A 24,600-nucleotide genomic window follows, 5' to 3' on the forward strand; every position below is an offset into this window, starting at 1 on the left:
CATTTGCCATACGTCTTGAGGTGCTCGTATCTTGGGTGCATAAATATTTACAATTGTTATATCTTCTTCTTGGATTGACCCCGTGATCATTACATAGTGTTCTTCTTTGTCTCCTGTAATAGTCTTTATTTTAAAGTCTATTTTGTCTGATATGAGAATTGCTACTCCAGCTTTCTTTTGATTTCCATTTGCATGGAGTATCTTTCTCCATCCCCTCACTTTCAGTCTGTATGTGTCCCTAGGTCTGAAGTGGGTCTCTTTTAGACAGCATATATATGGGTCTTGTTTTTGCATCCATTCAGCCAGTCTGTGTCTTTTGGTTGGAGCACTTAGTCCATTTACATTTAAGGTCATTATCAATATGTATGTTCCTGTTACCATTTTCTTAATTGTTTTGGGCTTGTTTTTGTAGGTCTTTTCCTTCTTGTGTTTCCTGCCTAGAGAAGTTCCTTTAGCATTTGTTATAAAGCTGGTTTGGTGGTGCTGAATTACCTTAACTTTTGCTTGTCTGTAAAGGTTTTGATTTCTCCATCGAATCTGAATGAGATCTGTGCTGGGTAGAGTAATCTGGGTTGTAGGTTTTTCCCTTTCATCACTTTAAATATGTCCTGCCAGTCCCTTCTGGCTTGCAGAGTTTCTGCTGAAAGATCAGCTGTTAACCTTATGGGGATTCCCTTGTATGTTATTTGTTGCTTTTCCCTTACTGCTTTTAATATTTTTTCTTTGTGTTTAATTTTTGATAGTTTGATTAATATGTGTCTTGGTGTGTTTCTCCTTGGATTTATCCTGTATGGGACTCTCTATGCTTCCTGGACTTGATTGACCATTTCCTTTCCCATGTTAGGGAAGTTTTCAACTGTAATCTCATCAAATATTTTCTCAAGCCCTTTCTTTTTCTCTTCTTCTTCTGCAACCCCTCTAATTTGAATGTTGGTGTGTTTAATGTTGTCCTAGAGATCTCTATGACTGTCCTCAATTCTTTTCATTCTTTTTCCTTTATTCTGCTCTGCAGCAGTTATTTCCACTGTTTTATCTTCCAGGTCACTTCTCTGTTTTCTGCCTCAGTTATTCTGCTATTAATTCCTTCTAGAGAATTTTTAATTTCATTTATTGTGTTGTTCATCATTGTTTGTTTGCTGTTTAGTTCTTCTAGGTGCTTGTTAAACGTTTCTTGTATTTGCTCCATTTTCTTTCCAAGATGTTGGATCATCTTTACTGTCCTTACTCTGAATTCTTTTTCAGGTAGACTGCCTATTTCCTCTTCATTTGTTTGGTCTGGTGAGTTTTTGCCTTGCTCCTTCATCTGCTGCATATTTCTCTTTCTTCTCATTTTGTTTAACTTACTGTGTTTGGGGTCTCCTTTTCACGGCCTACAGGTTCATAGTTCCCATTGTTTTTGGTGTCTGTCCGCAGTGAGTGAGGTTGGTTCAGTGGCTTGTGTAGGCTTCCTGGGGGAGGGGACTGGTTCCTGTGTTTTGGTGGTTGGGGCTGGATCTTGTCTTTCTGGTGGGCGGGGCCATGTCTGGTGGTGTGTTTTGGGGTGTCTGCAAACTTAGTATGACTTTAGGCAGTCTCTCTGCTGATGTGTGGTGTTGTGTTCCTGTTTTGCTAGTTGTTTGGCATGGGGTGTCCAGCACTGGAGATTGCTGGCCGTTGGGTGGAGCTGGGTCTTAGCGTTGAGACAGAGTCTCTGGGAGAGCTCTTGCCGATTGATATTATGTGGGGCCGGTAGATCTCTGGTGGTCTTCTGGACTCAGCTCTCCCACCTTGGAGGCTCATGCCTGACATCCGGGTGAAGCACCAAGACCCTGCCAGCCACACAGCTCAGAAGGAAAGGAAGAAAAAAAAGAAAAAAGAAAGAAAATAAACAGTAAAATAAAAAAATAAGAGACAGCAACCAAACCAATAAACAAATCCACCAATGATAACAAGCACTAAAACTTAAACCAAGATAAACATAAAAATCAGAAACAAATCAGTTGCAGAAAGCAAACCCCAAGTCTACAGTTGCTCCCAAAGTCCACCGCCTCCGTTTTAGGAATATTCGTTGTCTATTCAGGTATTCCACAGCTGCAGGGTTCATCAAGTTGATTGTGGGGTTTTATCTGCTAACCCTGAGGCTGCACAGAGAAATTACCCTTTCTCTTCTTTTTTGCTCAGCTTCTGGGGTCAGCTTTGGTTTTCACCCTGCCTCTGTGTGTAGGTCGCCCTCAGGCATCTATTCCCTGCCCAGACTGGAGGGGGTTAAAGTAGCGGCTGATTAGGGCTCTCTTGCTCACTCAGATCAGGGAGAGGGAGGGGTACGTAGTCATAATTGGAATGTGGGGTGAGCCTGTGGCAGCAGAGGCTAGCATGACATTGCAACAGCCTGAGGTGCACCGTGTGTTCTCCTGGGGAAGTTGTCCCTGGATCTTGGGACCCTGGCAGTGGTGTGCTGCACAGGCTCCCGGGGGTGTGTGGGTAGTGACCTGCGCTGGCACACAGGATTTTTGGTGGCAGCAGCAGCATTAGCGTTTCATGCCTGTATCTGGGATATGAGCAGATAGCTGTGGCTGGCGCCCATCTCAGGAGCTCATTTAGGCGGTGCTCTGCCTTCTGTGGGCACACGGGGAAGGAATCCCCTCTCCTCGCACACCCCCAAAACAGTGGTCTCTTCCCTCCTTGGCAGGTCCAGACTTTCCCCCAGACTCTCTCCTGTCTAGCTGTGGCACCCTAGCCCCCTTCAGGCTGTGTTCACGCAGCCAACACCAGTCCTCTCCCTGGGATCTGACCTCCAAAGCCCAAGCCTCAGCTCCCAGCCCCCACTTGCCCTGGAGGGTAAGCAGACAAGCGTCTCAGGTTGGTGAGTGCTGGTCGGCACTGATCCTCTCTGTGGGAATCTCTCCGCTTTGCCCTCTGCACCCCTGTTGCTGCACTCTCCTCTGTGACTCCGAAGCTTCCCCCCCACGCACCCCCCATCTCTGCCAGTGAAGGGGCTTCCTAGTGTGTGGAAACTTTTCCTCCTTCACAGCTCCTTCCCAGAGGTGCAGGTCCGTCCCTATTCTTTTGTCTCTGTTTTTTCTTTTTTCTTTTGCACTACTCAGGTAAATGGGGATTTTCTTGCCTTTTGGGAAGTCTGAAGTCTTCTGCCAGCGCTCAGTAGGTGTTCTGTAGGAGTTGTTCCACATGTAGGTGTATCTTTGATGTATTTGTGGGGAGGAAGGTGATCTCCATGTCTTACTCCTCCACCTTCTTGAAGGTCTCTCTTGATCATATGATTTTTATCCTTCATTTTATTCATGTGGTATATCACATTGATTTGCGATTGTTGAACCATTCTTGTATCTTTGGAATAAACTCCACTTGATCGTGGTATGTGATCCTTTTAATATACGTATTGTTGAATCCAGTTGGCTTACATTTTGTTGAGGATTTTTACATCTATGTTCATCAGTGATATTGACCTGTAATTTTCTTTTTTGTGTGGTGTCCTTGTCTATTTTGGTATTGAGAAATGCTGGCCTTGTAAAATGAGTTTGGAAGTGTTGCTCCTTTTCTGTTATTTGGCATAGTTTGAGAGGGATTGGTATTAATTCTTCTTTGAATGTTTGGTAGAATTCACCAGTGAAGTTGTCTGGTCTCTTACTTTTCTTTGTAGGGAGTTTTAAAACTACTGGTTCAATCTCTTTACTAGTCATCATTCTGTTTAACTTTTCTGTTTCTTCATGATTCAGTCTTGGAAGGTTGTATGTTTCTAGGAATTTATCCATTTCTTCTCAGTTGTCCAGTTTGTTGGCATATAATTTTTCATAGTAGCTCTCTTATTATTCTTTGTATTTCTGTGCTGTCAGTTGTAATGCTTCCTTTTTCATTTTGAGTGAGTCTAGCTAAAGGTTTGTCAGTTTTATCTTTTCAAAGAACCAAATCTTGGTTTCACTCATCTTTTCTATTGTCGTTTTAGTCTCTGTTTCACTTATTTTTTCTCTTTGTTATTTCCTTCCTTCTACTAACTTTGGGCCTTGTTTCTTCCTTTTCTAGTTCCTCGAGGTGTACAGTTATGTTGTTTACTTGAGATTTTTCTTGAGGTATAAAGTTAGGTTGTTTACTTGATTTAGCTACTTTTGCCTTTTAATCTTTTTTTTAAAATAAATTTATTGGTTGGTTTTTTTAAATGTATTTTTGGCTGTGTTGAGTCTTTGTTGCTGCATGCGGGCTTCCTCTAGTTGCGGTGAGTGGGGGATACTCTTCGTTGCGGTGCGTGGGCTTTTCATTGCGGTGCATGGGCTTCTCATTGCGGTGGCTTCTCTTGTTGTGGAGCATGGGGCTGTAGGTGTGCGGGCTACAGTAGCTGTGGCGCATGGTCTCAGTAGTTGTGGCTCGCGGGTTGTAGAGTGCACGCTCAGTAGATGTGGTGCACGGGCTTATTTGCTCCGCGGCATTTGGGATCTTCCTGGACCAGGGCTCAAACCCGTGTTCCCTGCATTGGCAGGTGGATTCTTTTTTTTTTTTTTTTTTTGCGGTACACGAGCCTCTCACTGTTGTGGCCTCTCCCGTTGTGGAGCACAGGCTCCGGACCCGCAGGTTCAGCGGCCATGGCTCACAGGCCCAGCCGCTCCGCGGCATGTGGGATCCTCCCGGACCAGGGCACGAACCCGTGTCCCCTGCATCGGCAGGCGGACTCTCAACCACTGTCCCACCAGGGAAGTCCCTTGTGTTTTAATCTTCATACTAGTTTTAGTAGTGGTTAGTGCACTACCTTTATGTATATTTACCTTTACCAGTGAGATTTATACTTTGATATGTTTTCTTCTTAGTAATTAGTGCTGTTTTTTTTCAGCTTAAAGAAATCCCTTTAACATTTCTTGTAAGGCTGGTTTAGTAGTGATAACTCCTTTAGCTTTTGCTTGTATGGAAAACTCTACCTCTTATTTAGTTCTGAATAACTTTGCTGGTTAAAGTGTTATTGGTTCGAAATTTTTTTTCTTTCATGACTTTGAATATATCATGCCACTCCCTTCTGTCCTGCAGTTTCTGCTGAAAAATCAACCGAGAGACTTATGAGGTACCTTATGTATAAAAAATTATTTTTCTTTTTCTGCTTTTAAGATTCTCTCCTTGTTTTTAACTTCTGGCATTTTAATTATAATGTGTCTTAGTGTGGGTCTCTTTAGGTTCATCTTATTTGGAACTCTCTGGGCTTCCTGGATCTGGATGTCTTTTTCTTTTCCCAGGTTAGGCAAGTTTTCAGCCCTTACTTCTTAAAATAAGTTTTCTGCCCTTTTCTCTCTCTCTTCTTTTTCTGGGACCCCTAAAGTGTGAATATTACTCAGCTTGATGTTTTCTTACAAGTCCCTTATGGTATCTTTATTTTTTTTTTATCATTCTTTTTTCTTTTTCCTGCTCTGTTTGGGTGATTTCCTCTGCCCTGTCTTGGGTTCATTGATCCTTTTTTTTCTGCTTTATCTAGTCTGATGTTGAACTCACCTAGTGTTTTGTTTTGTTTGTTTGTTTGTTTGGCTACACTGTGTGGCTTTTGGGATCTTAGTTCCCTGCACAGGGATTGAACCCAGGCCCCTGCAGTGAGAGTGCCAAGTCCTAACCACTGAACTGCCAGGGAATTCCCACATCTAGTGTATTTTTTAGTTCATATTTTTCAGTTCTGTGATTTCTGTGTGGAACTCTCTTGTATTTTCTGTCTCTGTGTCAAAATTCTCACCATGTTTATTCTCCCAAGTTCAGTGAGCATCTTTACGACCATTACTTTGAACTCTTTATCAGGTAAATTACTTATCTTTGTTTCATTAGCATTTTTTTTCTTTTTTCCTGGGGTTTTATCATGTTCTTTTGTTTGGAACACATTCCTCTGTTTCTTCATTTTGCTTGATTCTCTGTTGGTTTCTGTGCAATAGATGAAAAACAACCACTTCTCCCAGTCTTAAAGGGTTGACCATAGGAGATAAACCTTATTGTTTAACCCTGCCCTAGCTCTTCGTGTCTTTCAAACTTTTGTGATTGTCCAAGAAGCTTATTTTATTTTTACTGGTTCCCAGTAGTTGAGGATGTGCCAAGGCCAGTGTCCCAAAGGGGAATATCTTGGTCAGCACCTAGATTCAGGCTGAATGGAAGCCAAAACCTTAGGTATCAGTTTTTAAATAATGCAAATATGTATATATATATATATTGCTGTGGGACCACAGCCGTAAGCTTTGCTGGCCTCCAGGTTTGGATGCGTCGCTTGGGTAGCAGTCACACAAATCAGGGCTCCAGAGGAGTACACAAGCTCCTTTCTGGGAGATATTGGTGAGCTATAGCAAGGCAGAGGGTGAGTGCAAAATGGCATCTCCCAGCCTCTGTTCCATGAAAGCACCTCTGTAGTCGTTAATGTGTGCCAAACCAGAAACCTGCTTCTAAGGCCAAAACTCCTGGACAAATAACTAGGCCACATTCTCAGAGAGACTAGGGATGTGTTTCTGTCAACTGTCTGTGTGGTGTCCTGAGAGTGGCAGTCTGCCAAGAACTGTCTCTCTGATTGTTACAGTCCCATGGGACCCAGGAACACAAGCCCCTCTGACTGCCAGAGCCAGGTGATCAAGGGGTGTCCTCTGGGTAGCAAACATGAAAACTGGGTCACCAAACATAAAATGGCAGAGGGGGAGCAGGAAGATGGTGTCCACCAGTCTCCATCCCTGGAGAGCATCCCAGCAGGCCCCTGCTCCTTTGGCCATTGCTTTAAAATTAGGAAATTAGTCTCTTTCACGTAAAGCCCGGGTGATTTCAAAAGGCTGCTTCTGTGCTGGGCCCTGGTGCAGGTGAGTCTGCACACAAGCCCTTTAAGAGCCATTCCTCGATTTGCCACACCCCATGTGTTTCATGGGCTTGAGCCCCATTGGTCTTCAAAGCCAGACATTTTGGGGGCTCATCTTTCAGCTGCCAGTCTTAAAAATCGGGATGCCCAATGTGGGTTATGAGCCCTTTGCTCCTCAGGGAGAAGCTCTGGGTTTTGAGTTCCCTCCCGACTGTGGGTCGCTGCACCAGGGTGGGGTTTATCGTGAGATTGTGTCTCAGCCTTTCCCACCTGCTTCGATGTGGTTTCTCTCTGGTTTGGGTGATGTGGAGGGCCTTGCTCTGCCAGTTTTTAGGTTATTGTCAGAGGAAATTGTTGAATGTGTAGCTGTAGATTTCAGTGTGAGTGTGGAGGAGGTGAGATCAGGATCTTCCATCTTGAACTGGAACCCTGACATTCTTTTATTCACATAATATCTCCATAGTATAACCCACATGCCATGAAAACCTGACCAAATACATCTGCTTATAGTCCTGTCCTTTAATCCTGTGTTTGTGTGTACATGCATACATACATACATATATACATGCTTACTTACGGACCTTACTAGGAAGTTTTTACATCTGAAGATAAAGAGACAAGAAGAAAGTTGACTAGCAGATAAGAAGGAAAAATTTATATATATGAGAAAAAATGTGAGTTACAGTGCTTTTCATCACCTTCCTAAATTGTTCATTCTATTGATTACCCTTTTCTTGATTGATCTTTTTGCATTGACATTTGTTTGTTTTGTTTTGGGGGGGTTTCAGGCCCACATCTTGCCCATATCCTGTCACCTAATAAAGAACTAGTGGAACTGTAAGTGCTCTCTGCCTATAGAAATGAACCTCATTTGCCTTCCTCCATCCGCTTCTTGTATTTCATTTGACCAAGGCCTTCATTTCACACACACAGTTACCAGGCACTCACGTGGCCACAAGCCGGTTAGTGTGTTTGGCACTGGCAATATACGAATGACTTTTAACGTGGGTTTAGTATTCATTGTGCTCAGAGTGCAGTAGGGCAGATAAATAGTAGACAAGTAACCACAGCAGTAGTAACTATACCTGTAACAAGGGCCAGAGGACTGACTAATCACCTGTGCTCTTGGCATCAGGATCAGGGACAGTATCTCAGAAAAGACAAGGTATTCTGGGCAGAGGGAAAGGCCATAGAGGCATAAAATAACATGAAATTTTGGGAGTTTTGAGGTATTGAAAAAGTACAATGTGGGGCTTTCCTGGTGGCGCAGTGGTTGGGAGTCCGCCTGCCGATGCAGGGGACGCGGGTACAATGTGAAAAGACGAGATGGGGCGAAGTATCCTGTGGATGCATTGTAAAGCATCTTCTGTGCAGATTTAAGGAATGTGATTTTATTCTGACAACTCCTCAGACATTTTAAGGAAGGTAGTCACCTGAGATAAAAAGTGTTTTGAAGTCACTCAGAATTCAGGTCACATCTCTGCTTATGTCACTTACTAGCTGAATACTCTTGGGCCTGCATTTCTGAACCTCAGTGTTCACATCTGTGAAATGGGTGTAGCTTGGACTGAGAGTACCTTGGTTTGTGAGTGACTTAATCATTCAGCAAACATTATTTATTGAGCGCCTGTTATACATAATGCCCAGAGAAATTTTACAGGGAAGGGAAATGCAGTAGGATAGGCCTACAAAGCTTAGAAAAGGTAGATGCTGTATCAACGCATTTAGAACTTAGCACATTTCTCTATTCACAGCTATTCTTTTTTTTTTTTTTTTTTTTTTTGCTGTACGTGGGCCTCTCACTGCTGTGGCCTCTCCCGTTGCGGAGCACAGGCTCTGAACGCACAGGCTCAGCGGCCATGGCTCACGGGCCCAGCCACTCCGCGGCATGTGGGATCTTCCTGGACTGGGGCACGAACCTGTGTCCCCTGCATTGGCAGGCGGACTCTCAACCACTATGCCACCAGGGAAGCCCCCTGTTTAATTTTAAATATTCCTCATCTTCTTGTCTCCATTCCTGTTGCCAAAGCCTTCGTTCTGGCTCTTACCTCTCATCTGGACTCTGCAGTAGTTGGCTTCTCTTCTTCTTTAATTCATTTTCTCTTTGATGAGAAAGTTCTCACTTTAAGTGATACTGGCCATATGCTGAGCGCTTGCTAACTGTCAGATGACTGCTAATGCCCTGCATTATCTCAGATTGTTAGGATATGCCTGGGGTCTGCTGCTAGACCAGGAGTTGAAGGCTCACCCTCTCCTTGGTTGGCTAAGAGCAAAGTGTGTCAGTTCCAGCCTCCCCATGCCTTTTGTCTCCTCTTGCGCAAGGCCTGCTTCCTTGTTCTCTTTGTTTCCGCTGTCTTCTGCCAGATGCCTGGGGCCTTCTCATCATCTACTGTTTGCTGGAATCCAAAGCTTTTAAAAGTTAACCGTTCATGCTAGGTAGATTGGACATGGGCCCATCCTCTGCATTTGTATTAGGGGTGTGTTCTACACTTAACCATGAGATTTGAAGCTTTAAAAAAAATCTCATGTTTTAATAAGATGTCTCTTCTCTCAGCCCTCACAGTAGGTATATTTTGTACTTGCTGTGAACCTGCCATTGAAATGATCGTACTCATGGTCTTTAACTTTTTTGTACTTCCACCCTGATAAGACACTGTCTTGCAGTGGGGTGGTGGAATGCCTTTTTTGTCTTTTCTTCTTCTGCCCATTTTTAGTCTCTGCTTGATTATGTGGAATCTGACTATCCATGAAGGTAAGTTGGACTTGGAGATCTACTTGTAGGTTCTCAGGTTGAAGGTATCTGTATCCCAGTACTTTATCACAATGCTTTGTACCTATTAGGTGGATTTGTCACATACAGATAGCTTCCTCGTCACACGGACAGTATACTTTCTATTCTGCTTTTCTTCTCCCTATGTAACAGTTGGGAGTTGAGAAGAGCATTAACTCACTTATTTGTATTTTGTTTTTGATGCTCCAGGTCAGGATGGCTAACTGGTTGGCTTCCCACATGGTGTCCTTCGTCAACATCACACCTTAAAGAAGCTGAAGAGAAAATTTTAAAATGTAAGGTTTTCTTCTTACAAGTTAACTGAGCTATTTACTAAAATAGGTCCAATATAAAGCATCGCCTTGAAACTGAAGATCAGATTCTGTTGTGTGTTAGTTGTTGGCAAAAGAACTTTTTTTTCCTTTTACATGTCATCAGTAAGTACGTAAGTGTGGGAAGAAGTCAAGGGTTCTCAAACTTTTTGGTCTTGAGTCCCTTTTATACTCTTAAATTAGGAAGTACCCCAAGGAACTTTGTTTAGAGGTTATAGCTATCAATATTTACTGTATTAAAAATTAAAACTGAGGGCTTCCCTGGTGGCGCAGTGGTTGGGAGTCCGCCTGCCGATGCAGGGGACGTGGGTTTGTGCCCCGGTCAGGGAGGATCCCACATGCCGCGGAGCGGCTGGGCCCGTGAGCCATGGCCGCTGGGCCTGCGTGTCCGGAGCCTATGCTCCGCAACGGGAGAGGCTGCAATAGTGAGAGGCCCACATACCGCCAAAAAAAAAAAAAAAAAAAAAATTAAAGCTGAATAATTCAAAATATGTCAACTTATTAATTTATTTTAAAACAATAGTAATAAACCCATTGCAGGTTAAAATAAATACCATGTTTTCTAAAAATAACTGCTTTCTAAACAAATGTAGTGAAAAGAGTAACATTGTTTACAAGTTTACACCTCTTTAATATCTGGCTTAATGTAAGGCAGCTGGATTCTCATATCTGCTTCTGCATTCAGACTGTTGGTAGTCACTTATCATGTGACCTCTGGAAAACTCCACTGTATACCCATCAGAGAATGAGAGTGAAAAAGGCAAATAAAGTCTTAGATTGTTATGAAAATAGTTTTGACCTCGTGAGACCTCCTGAAAGGATCTGTGGCTCACCAGAGGTCCGCAGACTGCTCTGAGAGCAGGCTGTAGGTATCGCAGACCAAGTAGCCTTGTCTAGTAGGACACATACTGGACTACATCCAGGTAACCTGTTCTAGGCCCAGGGCTGCAGTCCAGGGGTTACAGCATCTTGGGCAAGTTCCTTTTCTCACCTTCCTAGTTTTTGCCCATAAGAGGAGTGGGCGGGGTGATCCTTAGTCTAGTATTCTAGGATTCCTTATGTCTACATTTATATTAGTGTGGAAACCTTTATCTTTTTTGTTTCTTGTGAGCACTGAAATTTACCCACACTTGTACTGTCAGAGTGTTCCCAGATATCTGTGGGTATACGTTCAAGTAATGGTGTTTACTGTGAAATTTTGTTTAGAGGAAGAGCTTAAGTGGTGCAGTGCACATACATGATTATTATGTATATTTGTGCATATACTTGTCCACACCTGTTTTTCATACTCTCTGCCACAAATGAATTTTGTTTGTGCATTTGAATGATTCAGGAGTAAGTGACCATAACGGGATATATCCAAAGAAGGGGACAATTAGCCATCTTATATGGATTTTTAACATGCAAATGGATTTCTACTCTGTATGGTTGGGTAATCTTGTTCTCTACAAAGCTGGCAAAGTTGTCATTGTGATTTACTAAAAGAAAAAATTCTTGTCAAGAGATAAAAAAAAGGGTGCTAGATACTCAATTCATGTGTTTAACAGACATACTGATTTCCTACTGCTGGGTTCTAGGGATGCAAATAGGAGTGAGAATTGGCCCCTGCTTTAATATCAGACATAGAAGCAAGCAGCTAATACAGCGGGGTGAGCTCTCTCATAGAGGTCACAGATCGTTTTTATGGGAATGCGCAGACATCTATGTTCAGAATGTGGTTTGTCTTGGCACTAGTACCGGATCACCTCCTTTTCTAAACTGGTGTCATTTCCACTCACTCTGGGCTCTGTTAATATTCTGAACAAATGCTGGGTTTCCCCTCTGCCACTATGTGGGTACAAAACTGGAGATTATTTGGTTAAAGGGCAGAAACTCCCGGTTCCCCATGTTTGTCCACTGCAGATGTATATGCACAAATAATTAAGATATATCTAAAGTGTAGCTATTCAGTTGATAATTTAATGTAAAAGAATTTCAAATTAGTTTCATCTTTAGTCAGTTTTGGGGGAGATTTAAAGTATTTAGTCCTGTAGCATTGAGGGCAAGAAAGATTTTTTATCTACAAAATTGTGATTATTTGCTTTCTCTAGAGAGATTGTTGGATACGAACTCAGACTACCTGGCACCTCATGCTGAGGAGTTCCTGCCATCTTTTTCTACTAAACATTATGATGACTTAAGATTTCAGTTATGTGTTTAATACATGTTAATTCTTCCCTAAATTCATGATGATGTTTTAGGGAAAAATGTTTCTTTTGAGTCTGAGTTCAATGTTCAATGCTTAATCTTCAAGTGTTCTACACATACAAGGTAGTATTCTATTGTCTGTAAAGCTAGAGACTTTAAAATAATGGATTCAGCAGCCACTAAGTTCCACTCCAGTACCCTCAACTGATAGATATGGAAAGAAGTCCAAAGAGCTGACATGACTTGCCAGAAAACCTAGGCCACAGTTGCTTAAGACTTGTCTGAGATAGATCTTACCACCAAGATATAAAATATGGTAATTAAGAAATACTTGCTTTGGGACTTCCCTGGTGGTGCAGTGGTTCAGAATCCGCCTGCCAGTGCAGGGGACATGGGTTTGAGTCCTGGTACGGGAAGCTCCCATGTGCTGCGGAGCAACTAAGTGTGTGCACCACAACTACTGAGCCTGCACCCTAGAGCCTGCGAGCCACAACTACTGAGCCTGCATGCCACAACTACTGAAGCCTGCTCACCTAGAGCCCGTGCTCTGCAGCAAGAGAAGCCACTGCAATGAGAAGTCTGTGTACCACAATGAAGAAGTAAACAAACAAATAAATAAATAAAATTAAAGAAAAAAAGAATTGCTTCAATAAAATGTGCACTTTTTTTTTTAGGGCTGATATAATAAAGGCTAAACTCATATAAATGAATACCAGATGGTTTCTAAATTATTAATTTCTGATTGCTCTGAGAATACTCCCCTTCTCAGAAGTAGTGACACTAAGCAGAATTTCTCTTTTATGTTTCCATTAGGTGTCCCCTGCACATACAAAAAAGGACCTGTTCGTATATCTAATGGAAATAAAATATGGACACTGAAGCTTTCTCATAATATTTCAAATAAGACTCCACTTGTCCTCCTCCATGGTTTTGGAGGAGGTCTTGGACTCTGGGCACTGAATTTTGGAGATCTTTGCACCAATAGACCTGTCTATGCTTTTGACCTGCTGGGCTTTGGACGAAGTAGCAGACCCAGATTTGACAGTGATGCAGAAGAAGTAGAGAATCAGTTTGTGGAATCCATTGAAGAGTGGAGATGTGCATTAGGATTGGACAAAATGATTTTGCTTGGACACAACCTGGGTGGGTTCCTGGGTGCTGCCTACTCACTGAAGTACCCATCAAGGTAAGTGATGGTGACAAAAGAGAGGCACCCAAGCGCTGGTTTCCAGTTCCCCTCTTTGGTGGTTGTTGGTGTCTGAACCTTATAAGACAGACATTGTCTTAAAGGACCCTGTAGACTGAATAGCCACAACTGATGGCCAATTTAGTAGCAGAAATAGTGTTGTCAGGTTTTCCTATTACATATGCTACACATTGGTAGGAGGCTTGTGAAAGGACTTTCTATTTGTTAGAATGTACACAATTTAAGCCACGAGTAAAAACTGTTGTGTTGTTATTGTTTACAGTTATTATTATCATTAGACCTATGGATCCAGCAGGCTTTTCCTAACCTTTTCCAGGTTTTAGTAAGCTGCAATAGAAAACCAGAGGTTAGAAATTAGAAGACGTAGGTGCTAGTGCTGTCTTTATGGCTTAGAGCAAATCACTTAATCTCTAAATTTTAGTTTCCACATCTCTAAGCTACAGAAAATACACCTGCATAGAATATCTTTTAGCTTTTTTTATTATTATACTGTGCCCTAACCTTTACTGCTATAGAATTTTTTTCTGAGTCATTGAATTAATGAGCGTTTACTTCAGAATCTTTGTAACATCTTTTCCTTTCTTTTTTTTCTTTTTTTTGCGGTACGTGGGCCTCTCACTGCTGTGGCCTCTCCCGTTGCGGAGCACAGGCTCCGGACGCACAGGCCCAGCGGCCATGGCTCACGGGCCCAGCCGCTCCGCGGCATGTGGGATCTTCCCAGACCAGGGCACGAACCCATGTCCCCTGCATCGGCAGGCGGACTCTCAACCACTGCGCCACCAGGGAAGCCCTCTCTTCCTTTCTTTACCTTATTTTCTTATGCTATTTCCTATTATTTATGTTGCTCATCTGGGGGGCGGTCACAAAATCATATTTTGTATGATTAGTAAGTATAGACCAGATGATACCGCAGTGTAGCACACAGTATAGGAAGGTGGCAGTTAACCTCTAGGGTTCTTCTTCCCCCTAGCTTTTTTCCTATGTTGCTTTTCGGGATGGCTTTCCTTGGAGCACTTCTCTTTTACCAGAGAAGAAAGAGATCAATGAATAAGAATGTCTCTGTTCTTATAGAGACATCATTTCCTTTGCTGCAGACGTCCTCACTGCTCCGTAATGGTCCCCATTTGTGTTAATTTCTTACCTTACAGAAACTTTTTCTGCTTGATCCTGACTAAGCAAATTCATCTAGATTTCCATAGAAGATCAGATGTTATGGTTAATAGAACAGTTCAGCAGACTCACAGATCCAAATGTAGTTAAACACAATTGACTGCTACCAGTGTAAGTGTTCATAATTATAGCAAACCTCATAGTGAGTGAGACTTAGCATTAGCTGTTTCTTCAAGTTGCACTCCTACTAAGCAGTTGGGTGGTTGTCAGGGTCGCCATCTGTGTGATCTGAGAGGTTTTACCTGAGCCAGAAAAGCTGCTTGGTGGCATACACACATTTTCTCTGGTGCAGCAGAGTGGTCTGTTTTATACTGTAAGTAACTACCTACTCTAAATGTCACTTATCCAACTTTAACTTGATCCAGGTACCTTTTTAAAAAACTTTTTTTAGAGCTGTTTGAGAGGGAGGTACAGAGATTTCCCATGTAATCCTTGTTCCTACACATGCATAGCCTCCCCTACAAGGACCATTTTTATTATGCTGTCATGAGATTAAATCTTTGAGTTTCAGAAAGATTTTGGTGGGGTGGGGTGAGAGGAGGGGAAAAAATGGTCTAATAGAGACCAAATGAAGTTCAGTTAATTTCCTTCACTCACTGTGCTTCTTTTCTTATCTCTCTTTCTCTCTTTTTTCTCAAGTGGACTTTGAGAATATGACTTTTTTCTTTGCCTCCTCAGGTATGATAGATATAATCTGTACTTTTTTTTTCTCCTAAGTAAAACCACAGCTCTTTAATTCTATTGTTTCTATGCATGGAGGAAAAAACCACAAAGACAACACTTTTTTTTACTTGTTGGGACTTATGTCCCAATCCATACCTATTTCTGCCCTTAATCTTTTATGGGCAGCCCCATTCTTTCATTCTTTGTTTATTTTTATAGGACAGTTTGAGGAGAAGCATGAAAATGCCTAGTTTAATGTACTTGTTTAGGAATGATTCTAATAATAGAAAATAAATAAAAACTAATTTTTTCCAATTTTTGGTACATTAGGTCAACCTGTGTGCTTCATCTCTATGAGCAGCAGAGTGCCTCTGTCCATAAAAGTTGTTCTATAGCCTAACTTGTGGCAGTGATCCCATATTTTCCCCAGATTCTTGATATTGATTAAAAACTGAGTATTCAGCAATTGTGATTCTTTATGTAAAAGTACCTGGATGAGTCCTTCATTGAAATAAACAGGTTGGTTCTGTTTAAATAATGTTGAGTGACTTTGTGTGCTTGTAAGGCTTACAGTGCATTGGGGGAAAAGACACAAATAACCACATGAGTAGCATGACAGCTGTGAGAAATCTTGATGAATATCTGACCCAGTCTCAGGTCCATTATGGTATCCTAAAGAAGTGTAATTCAAGCTGAGGCGGAGGTCTCAAAGGGATGTAGCAGGAGAGCATTCTAGGTAGTAGGGACAAAAATTGCAAAGGCCCTGTTCTAGGGGGACATCTGGGCCATTCTGGAAAGGCTGTGTGGTTGGTGGGCAGAGAAGTTATGAACTGATTAATGGATAACTCCAAATGGAGGCACAAACCTCACGTTCCTTCGGCTAAAATGACCTTAGTTCATCTCCGTTCTCTTACCGTGATGTGTGATAATTAGAGATGTTTTCTGTAATTTTACTTGTAGATTAATGTGCTGCATTAATTAAACCAGGACCACTGTGTGAGGTGTCTTGGGCTGCCACTCTGTAAAATCTTCTTCATCAAGCAGTGTCTGATCACCTTAAGGGGGGAACAAAGGGAATAGAGGAAACCAGCAACAATAGCCAAAGATACCGTCTCCTTTCTTTCATCTGTGTACTCAGTGTTTCCTTTTCATTTTCCTTTTCATCCTGGCCCCTGCTGTTCAGGATCCCATACAGAGACTATCTGTATTTTATAGGTATTTGTTATAAACTAAGGAAAAGGACACTATGAAAACTTTTATTAACTTAGAAAGTGTTTAGCAAAGAGATCCATTCCAAGTCACAACAGTATAGGTTACAACTGGTCTTCTCCACTAAAAGGTTTTCAGATCATCTTGCTTTTGACCTTGCCTGGCTCTGTCTCCTGTCTCCAGACTATGTGGAGCTGGGCTGAGCATTTCTTATCAGCCCGTCTTGAGAAGAAAGACTGTTCTACTTGACTCGAAGTTAGAGGTATTTAAGTTTATTGTTCTGTGCCCCATCCTCCCCTCAGTGGCTTGGAACCAATGGGAACTATCTGGGGCTAACTTCTTTTTGAGAATGCCTCATTTGTGCACTGACTCGAGTTCTTTCTGGTCCTTTTCCTTGTTCCTTAGTAGGTCCTGTAAACTCCTTTGTACATTTTGGTTCTGGGTCTGGTCATTCCTGTTGTATTATTTCTGGCTGGTAGCTGACTTTAAGTCTTGTGAAAGTCAGGTTTCCATAGACTTGTTAGCATTTAGACTCAGCTGTCCCAGAATGTTGGAGCAGGTGTTACCTACTTCTTTGCCCTGTAGGCTGTAATCTGCTCACCATCTTCAAACTCAAGACCTACTGTAATGACTAACCTGGAGAAGAATGCTTCATTATCTTTCTATACTGATGAGCTCTTCTTGTGTTCCTGCTTTGCTGGTTCTTTGTTTTTCCTGTAGTTTGCATTAGCCTCTGATTCTTTTTTTTTTTTCTCTTTCTTTTTTTTAGGGGAGGGGGTCTTCGTTGCTGTGCGCAGGCTTTCTCTAGTTGTGGAGAGTGGGGGCTACTCTTCATTGTGGTGCACGGGCTTCTCATTGCAGTGGCTTCTCTTGTTGTGGAGCACGGGCTCTAGGCACGTGGGCTTCAGTAGTTGTGGCATGAGGGCTCAGTAGTTGGGGCTCGCGGGCTCTAGAGTGCAGACTCAGTAGTTGTGGTGCACAGGCTCAGTTGTTCCGTGGCATGTGGAATCTTCCCGGGCTTCCAGGGCTTGACCCTGTGTCCCCTGCATTGGCAGGTGGATTCTTAACCACTGCATCACCAGGGAGGTCCCTAGCCTCTGATTCTTGATAAAGATGTCTGATAGGATGACTCACATGCTGTCTGGCTAGACCCGTTCCTTAAGCCTAGATGTGAACTAACAATCCCATCAGGCTATCCTCTATGGGATATTAGAGGGTCGAGTCTGGATTAGTATATGAGTTTGGATATACATTAAAACTAAATAACGCCTAGCAAATGAGGAGATAATCTTCTTACTAGAGAAGCAGGTGAGAAGATAGCCTGGGAACTTGGTCTGGTGCAGGATTATAAGGAGTGTGAGCCAAAGCCTGTGATAAAGCTTTTCTGAAGAATAAAAAAAGTTAAATTACTCATTCCTTACATGGTCCCAGCCACTGTCTTCCCATGCTTCTAGAATGAATTATTCTCTAGTAATCTTCCTGTATTTGCTACTATAACTAGCTAGCATTTACTGGGTATTTGTTATTTGAGAGCCGCCAGCCTAAGTGCTTTGCATGGTCTCTCATTTAAAATCCTTACAACCAAAAATAAGCGACAGTTATTTTCTGAGGTTTTTTACAAGTGGAGGCAGATGATATATAACTACAGTTTAGACGTTGTTGCAGAGCTTTTAAAAAATTGTTTTCCAACTTTTTTGACTACAACCCTCAGTAATGATTATATGTGTGTCTGAAACAAAAGTTTTGTTATATGATACATTTTTCTATTCCAAATTATACAATTTTATTAAAAAACAGACTGGCTCTGACTCTGTAAGTGGATTTTACTACCCACTAATGAGTAATGACCTGCAAGATTAATATGAGAAATAACACTGGTGTTCTAATGTCATCCAGGGGACCAAAAAATTCAGACTGGACTAACTCCTATGCTTACTCTGGTTATACTTTATAAAATTTGTACATCATTATAGATAAGGATCAAAAGGAAACTGGAAAAGCACAATATTCCAAATGTTTACTGAGCATCTACCATGTGCTAGGCTGAAGGCATAGGATCAAACAACAGTTGGGGCAATTTACTCCATTTCAAAAAGAAAAAAAATGTTATCTGCTCCTGTATATATACTCTGTGTAACCTGTTAAAATCTCATAGATCCATACTAAACAAGGCAAGCCAAAACTAAGGCAAAAACAATGCCATCAGTTAGCTAGAGATAGGTGAGACTTTCCTCCCTCAGGTTTCCTTTGTCCTGCCCCTTCTTGGGTTAGCAGGCCAGTAAGAGCTCAGAGCAGACTGGGCAAAATCCCATAACTAGTTTGTAAGAAAATTTAATCATCTTTTCCTGTAGCGTATGTTTTAATAAAGTGTTCGTTTTCTCTTTAGGTAAGTCAGTAGTGAATAAAACCAGCTATTTCCCCGAAATGAATCTCTGCTGCTTTCAACTAGGTGGCTGTTTCATTAATTCCACTCATACCTGTGGCATGTGTCCCCCTCCCCAACCCTCAGATCTCACCGTGGGCTGTCATAGGAATTTAGGAGGCAGTCAGAATATGAGAGAGAACTTTTTTAAAAGAAAATTCACTTTCACCTCCATTTCCATACACTATTAGAAAATAGTCTCATAAAACTTTTAAGCAGTGATGTCACTCTAAGTATATGGAAATCTCACATTTGACATACCTTCACACAGATTCATAGCTACATTCTACAGACCTTCTGGATGCTATGAGATTTAGAGTATAGTGTTAGGACTGGCCTAGAGTTGATAAGAGTTAAGCCCTACCTTTACTAATCTGTTTAGCTTATGTTGCTTGGCCTATTCTTAGGAAAGAGAGCCTTCTGCCCGATGGCTTGTTGGCATCTGTTAGTACACTGGGGTTGGGAAATAAGGATCATAGCCCTAGTTCTGCATTGACTAGCTTTAGGTTCTGGAGTGAGTCACATAGTACATCTCAGCTTTCTTCTCATCTGATGAGATGAAAGATTGGGCTGGGTATTCTCCAAGGGTCCTTGGAGCTCTATGCTCTGGGTCTGTGCTCTGAAGCTTTCTGTTTGAGAAAATGCAGTCAGAGCAAAGGATTCATTACTAACTCATCCCTATCTGTACTGACAAAAATAAGAAAACTTCTTATATTGGGAAAATGATAGCTGTCTGTTCCCATGTTCTGTTTTTTTTACCTTTCTATTTCGATTATGACCGACACAGAATCAGTGTCGGTTCACCCTTGGGAGATTTTTGCTGCCATTTGTTGACTGTTTTGGCTACAGTTGAATATCGTTTTGTGTCAGGACGTTTATGTTTTGTTGAAGATCTTTATGATGTGTTATACCGTGATACAATCACAAGGACATGGTTCTGGTTTTCCCTCATCAGAAAGATGCTTCCTAAGATGGAAAAATTAAAACTATTAGTGACATGAAACAATTTTTATATGAGTTTGGAATGAAGCTTTTCTGTCTCTTTGAAGTAAAGAAGAAAATTAGGAAAGGATTAGGAACAGAATCTAATGCCAGTATATCATGATGTTATGCATAGGGTAAATGTGTTCCTGTTCACCAAACTGAAATCCCAAACTAAGGGTATAATTTCAGCCCATATTGTTACATTATCTTCATGTTTGTCAAACGTTCATTCAAAGTCCTTTTGAATCCACCTAAAGTGCTAATGCCTCATAAATTTTTAGAATGATTTGGTTCATAGGAGATAACTATTGTTGGTGTCCGAAGCCATTTTATGAGTGTAATATTAATCTCCAGTCATTTCTGCAGTGTCAACCATGAGATACATGGAACCATTGGATTTTTCTGGATGGTCAGTGATCTATATCATCTGCCAGAGTGTAGCTTAAACAACAACAAATGCTGTCTTTTCTTGTTTCTCAAGAATAACCACAGTTATCATATACCCTTTCACACATCCGTTACTTTCCACATATAGAAAGATTAAAAATGAAGCCCTCTTTCTACCATAACAACTCTCAAATCCTACCAAATCTCATCAATTTATGCATAATAAGAGCATGATGTAACCTGTTCAGTCATTAGTTTTTTCTTTAATGCAAGGTTTTCGAAGGAAGTTCATTCTATTTTTACTTTATAAATCATGTAATTTCTTTATAGTCCTAGGGTGAATTTTCCAAATGATCTGAAGTCTGTTCTTTCCCATGCAGGGTTAGTCATCTCATTTTAGTGGAGCCTTGGGGTTTTCCTGAGCGACCACACCTTGCTGATGAAGAGAGACCAATTCCAATTTGGATCAGAGCCTTGGGAGCAGCATTGACTCCCTTTAACCCTTTAGCCAGCCTCAGGATTGCAGGACCCTTTGGTGAGTGCTTGCTTGTATATGTATCCTAGGAAAGCAAAATGTTTATACATAGCAATAGAGGAGTATTTGCTGATCACCATTGTTAGTTAAAATCTTAAAAACAAACAAAAAAACTGAACCTTACTTTTTCTCCTCCTCCTCTAAAAAGTACCAGTCCATGCGTAAAGGTGAATGAAACCAGGCTCCTCTCCTTAAAAAGGAGTCTTCAGGGCTTCCCTGGTGGCGCAGTGGTTAAGAATATGCCTGCCAATGCAGGGCACACAGGTTCGAGCCCTGGTCCAGAAAGATCCCACATGCCACAGCAACTGAGCCTGTGCTCCACAACTACGGAGGCTGCGCTCCAGAGCCCATGAGCCACAACTGCTGAACCTGCGTGCCACAACTACTGAAGCCTGTGCGCCTAGAGCCCGTGCTCCGCAACAAGAGAAGCCGCCACAGTGAGAAGCCCGCACACCACAACGAAGAGTAGCCCCCGCTCACCGCAACTAGAGAAAAGCCCGTGCGCAGCAATGAAGACCCAACGCAGCCAAAAATAAAATAAATAAATTTATTTTTTTTAAAAGGGGTCTTTATATTGTAAACATCACAGATAATTAGCAAGCAGAAGAGGTGGGAAATGCTAAGGATGAGGTTAGGTGACCTTGAACATTCTGAAAAAAGCCAAGCAAGTAGTGTCTTGGGGAAGTTTACTTGCTAGCCCCAGGCATGGAAGTTTATCTGCTAGCCCCAGTGACCTGTTGAGCCTTTGGCCAGTTAGTGATGTCCAGCTGACAGGTCACAAAGCCTGACCTGACCGATAAACGTGGGATAACAGGTATCATTACTCAGATTCCTTTCTTGCCCTGTAATGTCAGAGTGTTAAGAAGATAAAAGTCATCCTTTCTCACAAAGATTTGGGGGACTCCTGATTTGTGTTTCTGGTCATATTTTGAGTTTAGTCTCTGATTTAAGTTATTTGACCCTCAGCTCTTCTGTCTCAGCCTCACAGCCAAGGGAATTTCCTTCCCTCGTTGTCACAGATGGTGATGGTCTGGACCTCTGCCTTTCCCTCTTACAGCTTGTGTCAGTTAAGAGGGCTTTTGGCTGAAAGGGACTGAAGACCTCAGCGGTTTAAACCAGAAGGCCTTTTATTATTTCCTTAACAAGCAGTCTGGAAGCAGGTGGTTTTAGCATTTGTTCCCAAAGCTAGCTCCTTGATGTTAGGGTTTGGGTCTGTGTATGTGATTCTCTTGACCTTTTACCTCAGTGGTTGCTAGGACAGGAAGCATGATCTCACAGGCTCTCTGAACAAGAAGAAAGGAAAGCATGATGCTCTTTGTCAGGGAAGGACGTCTTCCCTGGGAGCCCCAGCAGACTTCTCCTTATGTCTCTGCCCACCCCTAGTTCTTCCATTAGCAAAGAAGAAGAAATTTCTATGACTGATCAATCATCATTTGTTCCCAGGGGCTGGAGCGAGGGGCCTGCTTTCCTGGGAACGTTGCTGCCTAAATGATACACAAAAGTCAGGTTCTCTTAGCAAGAAAAGAATAGCGGTGTGGCAGGTGGGTGAGGGTGAGGCAATACCTGCTGCATAGGTGACTGTAGATTCTGCTGCCCCCTGTCCAGGCCTGCCCCCGCCCTTGCCTGAGTGCCATCCCTTTGGGAGAGCAGCGGGACTACAGCAATGAGAAGAGGGCACAGGGGCTGAATTGGTGACCACACTACATGCCCTCAGTACTCGTGTAGGTAGCCTCTTTTCACCGCCCCCCCCAATAGAGCCACGCCTTCTTAGGTGCCTGGTCCTCCTTTGATGAGCTGCTTAAGAGCTTTATAGTCCTGACATGTAAGTGGATTTTGCTTGATCACAGTTACACAGGTAGCAATTATGGGAAAAGTAAAGCATAAAAAGAAGTTAGGACATAATGATGGGGGAGGGAGGAAGCCTAGGAGGGGCCCTTTAAAGCCATGTCCTCTGCCTCCCATTGTTGTCTGCACATGGTGGTGAGGGTGATGCAGAATGTCCACTGCATCATGAGAATTCTTGGTGGAGCTGTGTAATTCCTTCAGAGATGGGAAGGCAGGGCCAGTGAAGAAGTAATAAGATCTTGCTAGAGTATTGGGCAGTGATTGCAGAGAGGGAAACTGGCCAGTCCCTGGGTCCCCGAGGGAAAACAGTAACCAGACAAAAGTTCCTGCTCTTCATCCTCTTTGCTTTGGGGGCCTTGCCCCTGCCTCTCACCTCAGGGGTGGGACCGTGAGATCCACTGTGGATGGACTTAGCGGGGACTTCTGCTAGTGTCCCAAGCAGAAACTCTGAATTAATTTTCCCAAGAAATATTTATATACCAATTCACTTCATATAGATGCTAATGTGTTGTAATTGTGGAAGAAATACAAATTATTAAGTTAATTTTATGTATGAGCTGTCCTATTCACCTCCCTTGTTTAATACAATCTATTTTCCTACAAAAACAAGTCTTAGGCAACTGTTTTTGAGCTCCTAAAGCATATTAGTAAGTCAACATATGACAGACTTTTATTCTTATTTTAATCTTTCCTTAGGGAACTTGAGGAGAGCAGTTTCTAGGATCTGTGCTTTTTTCCACTTAAAATACATATTTGAATACATGTGTAATGTAGCATGTAGTGCTCATTATAGAAGCAAACACTAAACTCTTCTATATTTGTATATAAATTAAATTATAATTTAAAACATACATATAATTTAAAATGTTTGTTTTCTATTAAATAGGTTTAAGTCTGGTACAGCGTTTAAGGCCTGATTTCAAACGGAAGTATTCTTCAATGTTTGCAGATGATACTGTGACAGAATACATTTACCACTGTAATGTCCAGACTCCGAGGTAAGGTTTATCTAAATTTACTGTGTTTGTGTTTTAGACTTTTAGTTTTTGAAAATATATGAATAGTCCAGGAGATTTTTATCAGTATGTAAATGACTAAATTTAAAAGGACAAGTAGTTAAATGACTAACACTTCTTAATTTACTCATCTATTCATGGAGTACCTACCATGTAAAACATTGTACTGGATTCTGATGAGAGATTAAAAAGCCAGACAGGGCACAGTGGTTGAGAATCTGCCTGCCGATGCAGGGAACACGGGTTCGTGCCCCGGTCGGGGAAGATCCCACATGCCACGGAGCCTGCGTGTCCGGAGCCTGTGCTCCGCAACGGGAGAGGCCACAACAGTGAGAGGCCTGCGTACCGCAAAACAAAAACAAAAACAAAAACAAAAGCCAGACATACTCTCTTCCCCTAAGGTGCCTGTGGATAGTTGAGGGAAGTCTTGGTCTTGGGCATCTTGTTAAGGTGGTCAGAGTTGAGAGAGAAAGAAGAATTTCAAATAAAGCAGCATTCCCAAATGAGTATGAATGTTCTACAAAAAAGGAGTTCTGGGTTAAACAAGAATGGTTTTCTGTACCATGGATCTTCTTAGAACCGTTTTTTAAGCCAAAGGTTTTTTGTTGTTGTTGGTTTGTTTTTTATTTTCAGTTGTGTTGGGTCTTCATTGCTGCATGCGGGCTTTCTCTAGTTGCGAGCGGGGGCTACTCCTCGTTGTGGTGCGTGGGCCTCTCATTGCGGCAGCCTGTCTTGTTGTGGAGCACGGACTCTAGGCTCGTGGGCTTCAGTAGCTGTAGCTTGTGGGCTCTAGAGCGCAGGCTCAGTAGTTGTGGCACACGGGCTTAGTTGCTCCGCGGCATGTGGGATCTTCCCAGACCAGGGCTAGAACCCGTGTCCCCTGCATTGGCAGGCCGATTCTTAACCACTGTGCCACCAGGAAAGCCCAAGCCGAAGGGTTTTGAATCTCCCAGGTGCGTGGGAGATACTAGGCAGCATTTTCAAGTTCATTTGCTGATTGCACCCTTCTTTTACTCAGCACTTCTTCAAGTCTGTGTGTCAGCATGAGAAACACTGCTGCAGCGGTGAGGAGTAAGTGAGGGTCGAGGG

The 24,600-nt window shown here is 42.3% G+C and overlaps 1 protein-coding gene across 4 annotated transcripts in view; it reads left to right on the forward strand.

The window, feature by feature from the left end:
• ABHD5 (abhydrolase domain containing 5, lysophosphatidic acid acyltransferase) overlaps positions 1–24,600 on the forward strand; it is a 46,374-nt gene that overhangs the window by 16,216 nt on the left and 5,558 nt on the right. For all 4 annotated transcript variants that reach the window (XM_082849152.1, XM_082849151.1, XM_082849154.1 and 1 more), the window contains 4 exons: positions 9,765–9,850; positions 12,887–13,259; positions 20,496–20,650; positions 23,382–23,493. In XM_082849152.1, coding sequence (XP_082705278.1) covers positions 9,765–9,850; positions 12,887–13,259; positions 20,496–20,650; positions 23,382–23,493 — 726 coding nt within the window. The remainder of the gene's footprint in view (positions 1–9,764; positions 9,851–12,886; positions 13,260–20,495; positions 20,651–23,381; positions 23,494–24,600) is intronic.

The sequence above is a fragment of the Leucopleurus acutus genome (assembly GCF_964270905.1).
Source record: "Leucopleurus acutus genome assembly, chromosome: 10".
Lineage (NCBI taxonomy): Eukaryota > Metazoa > Chordata > Mammalia > Artiodactyla > Delphinidae > Leucopleurus > Leucopleurus acutus.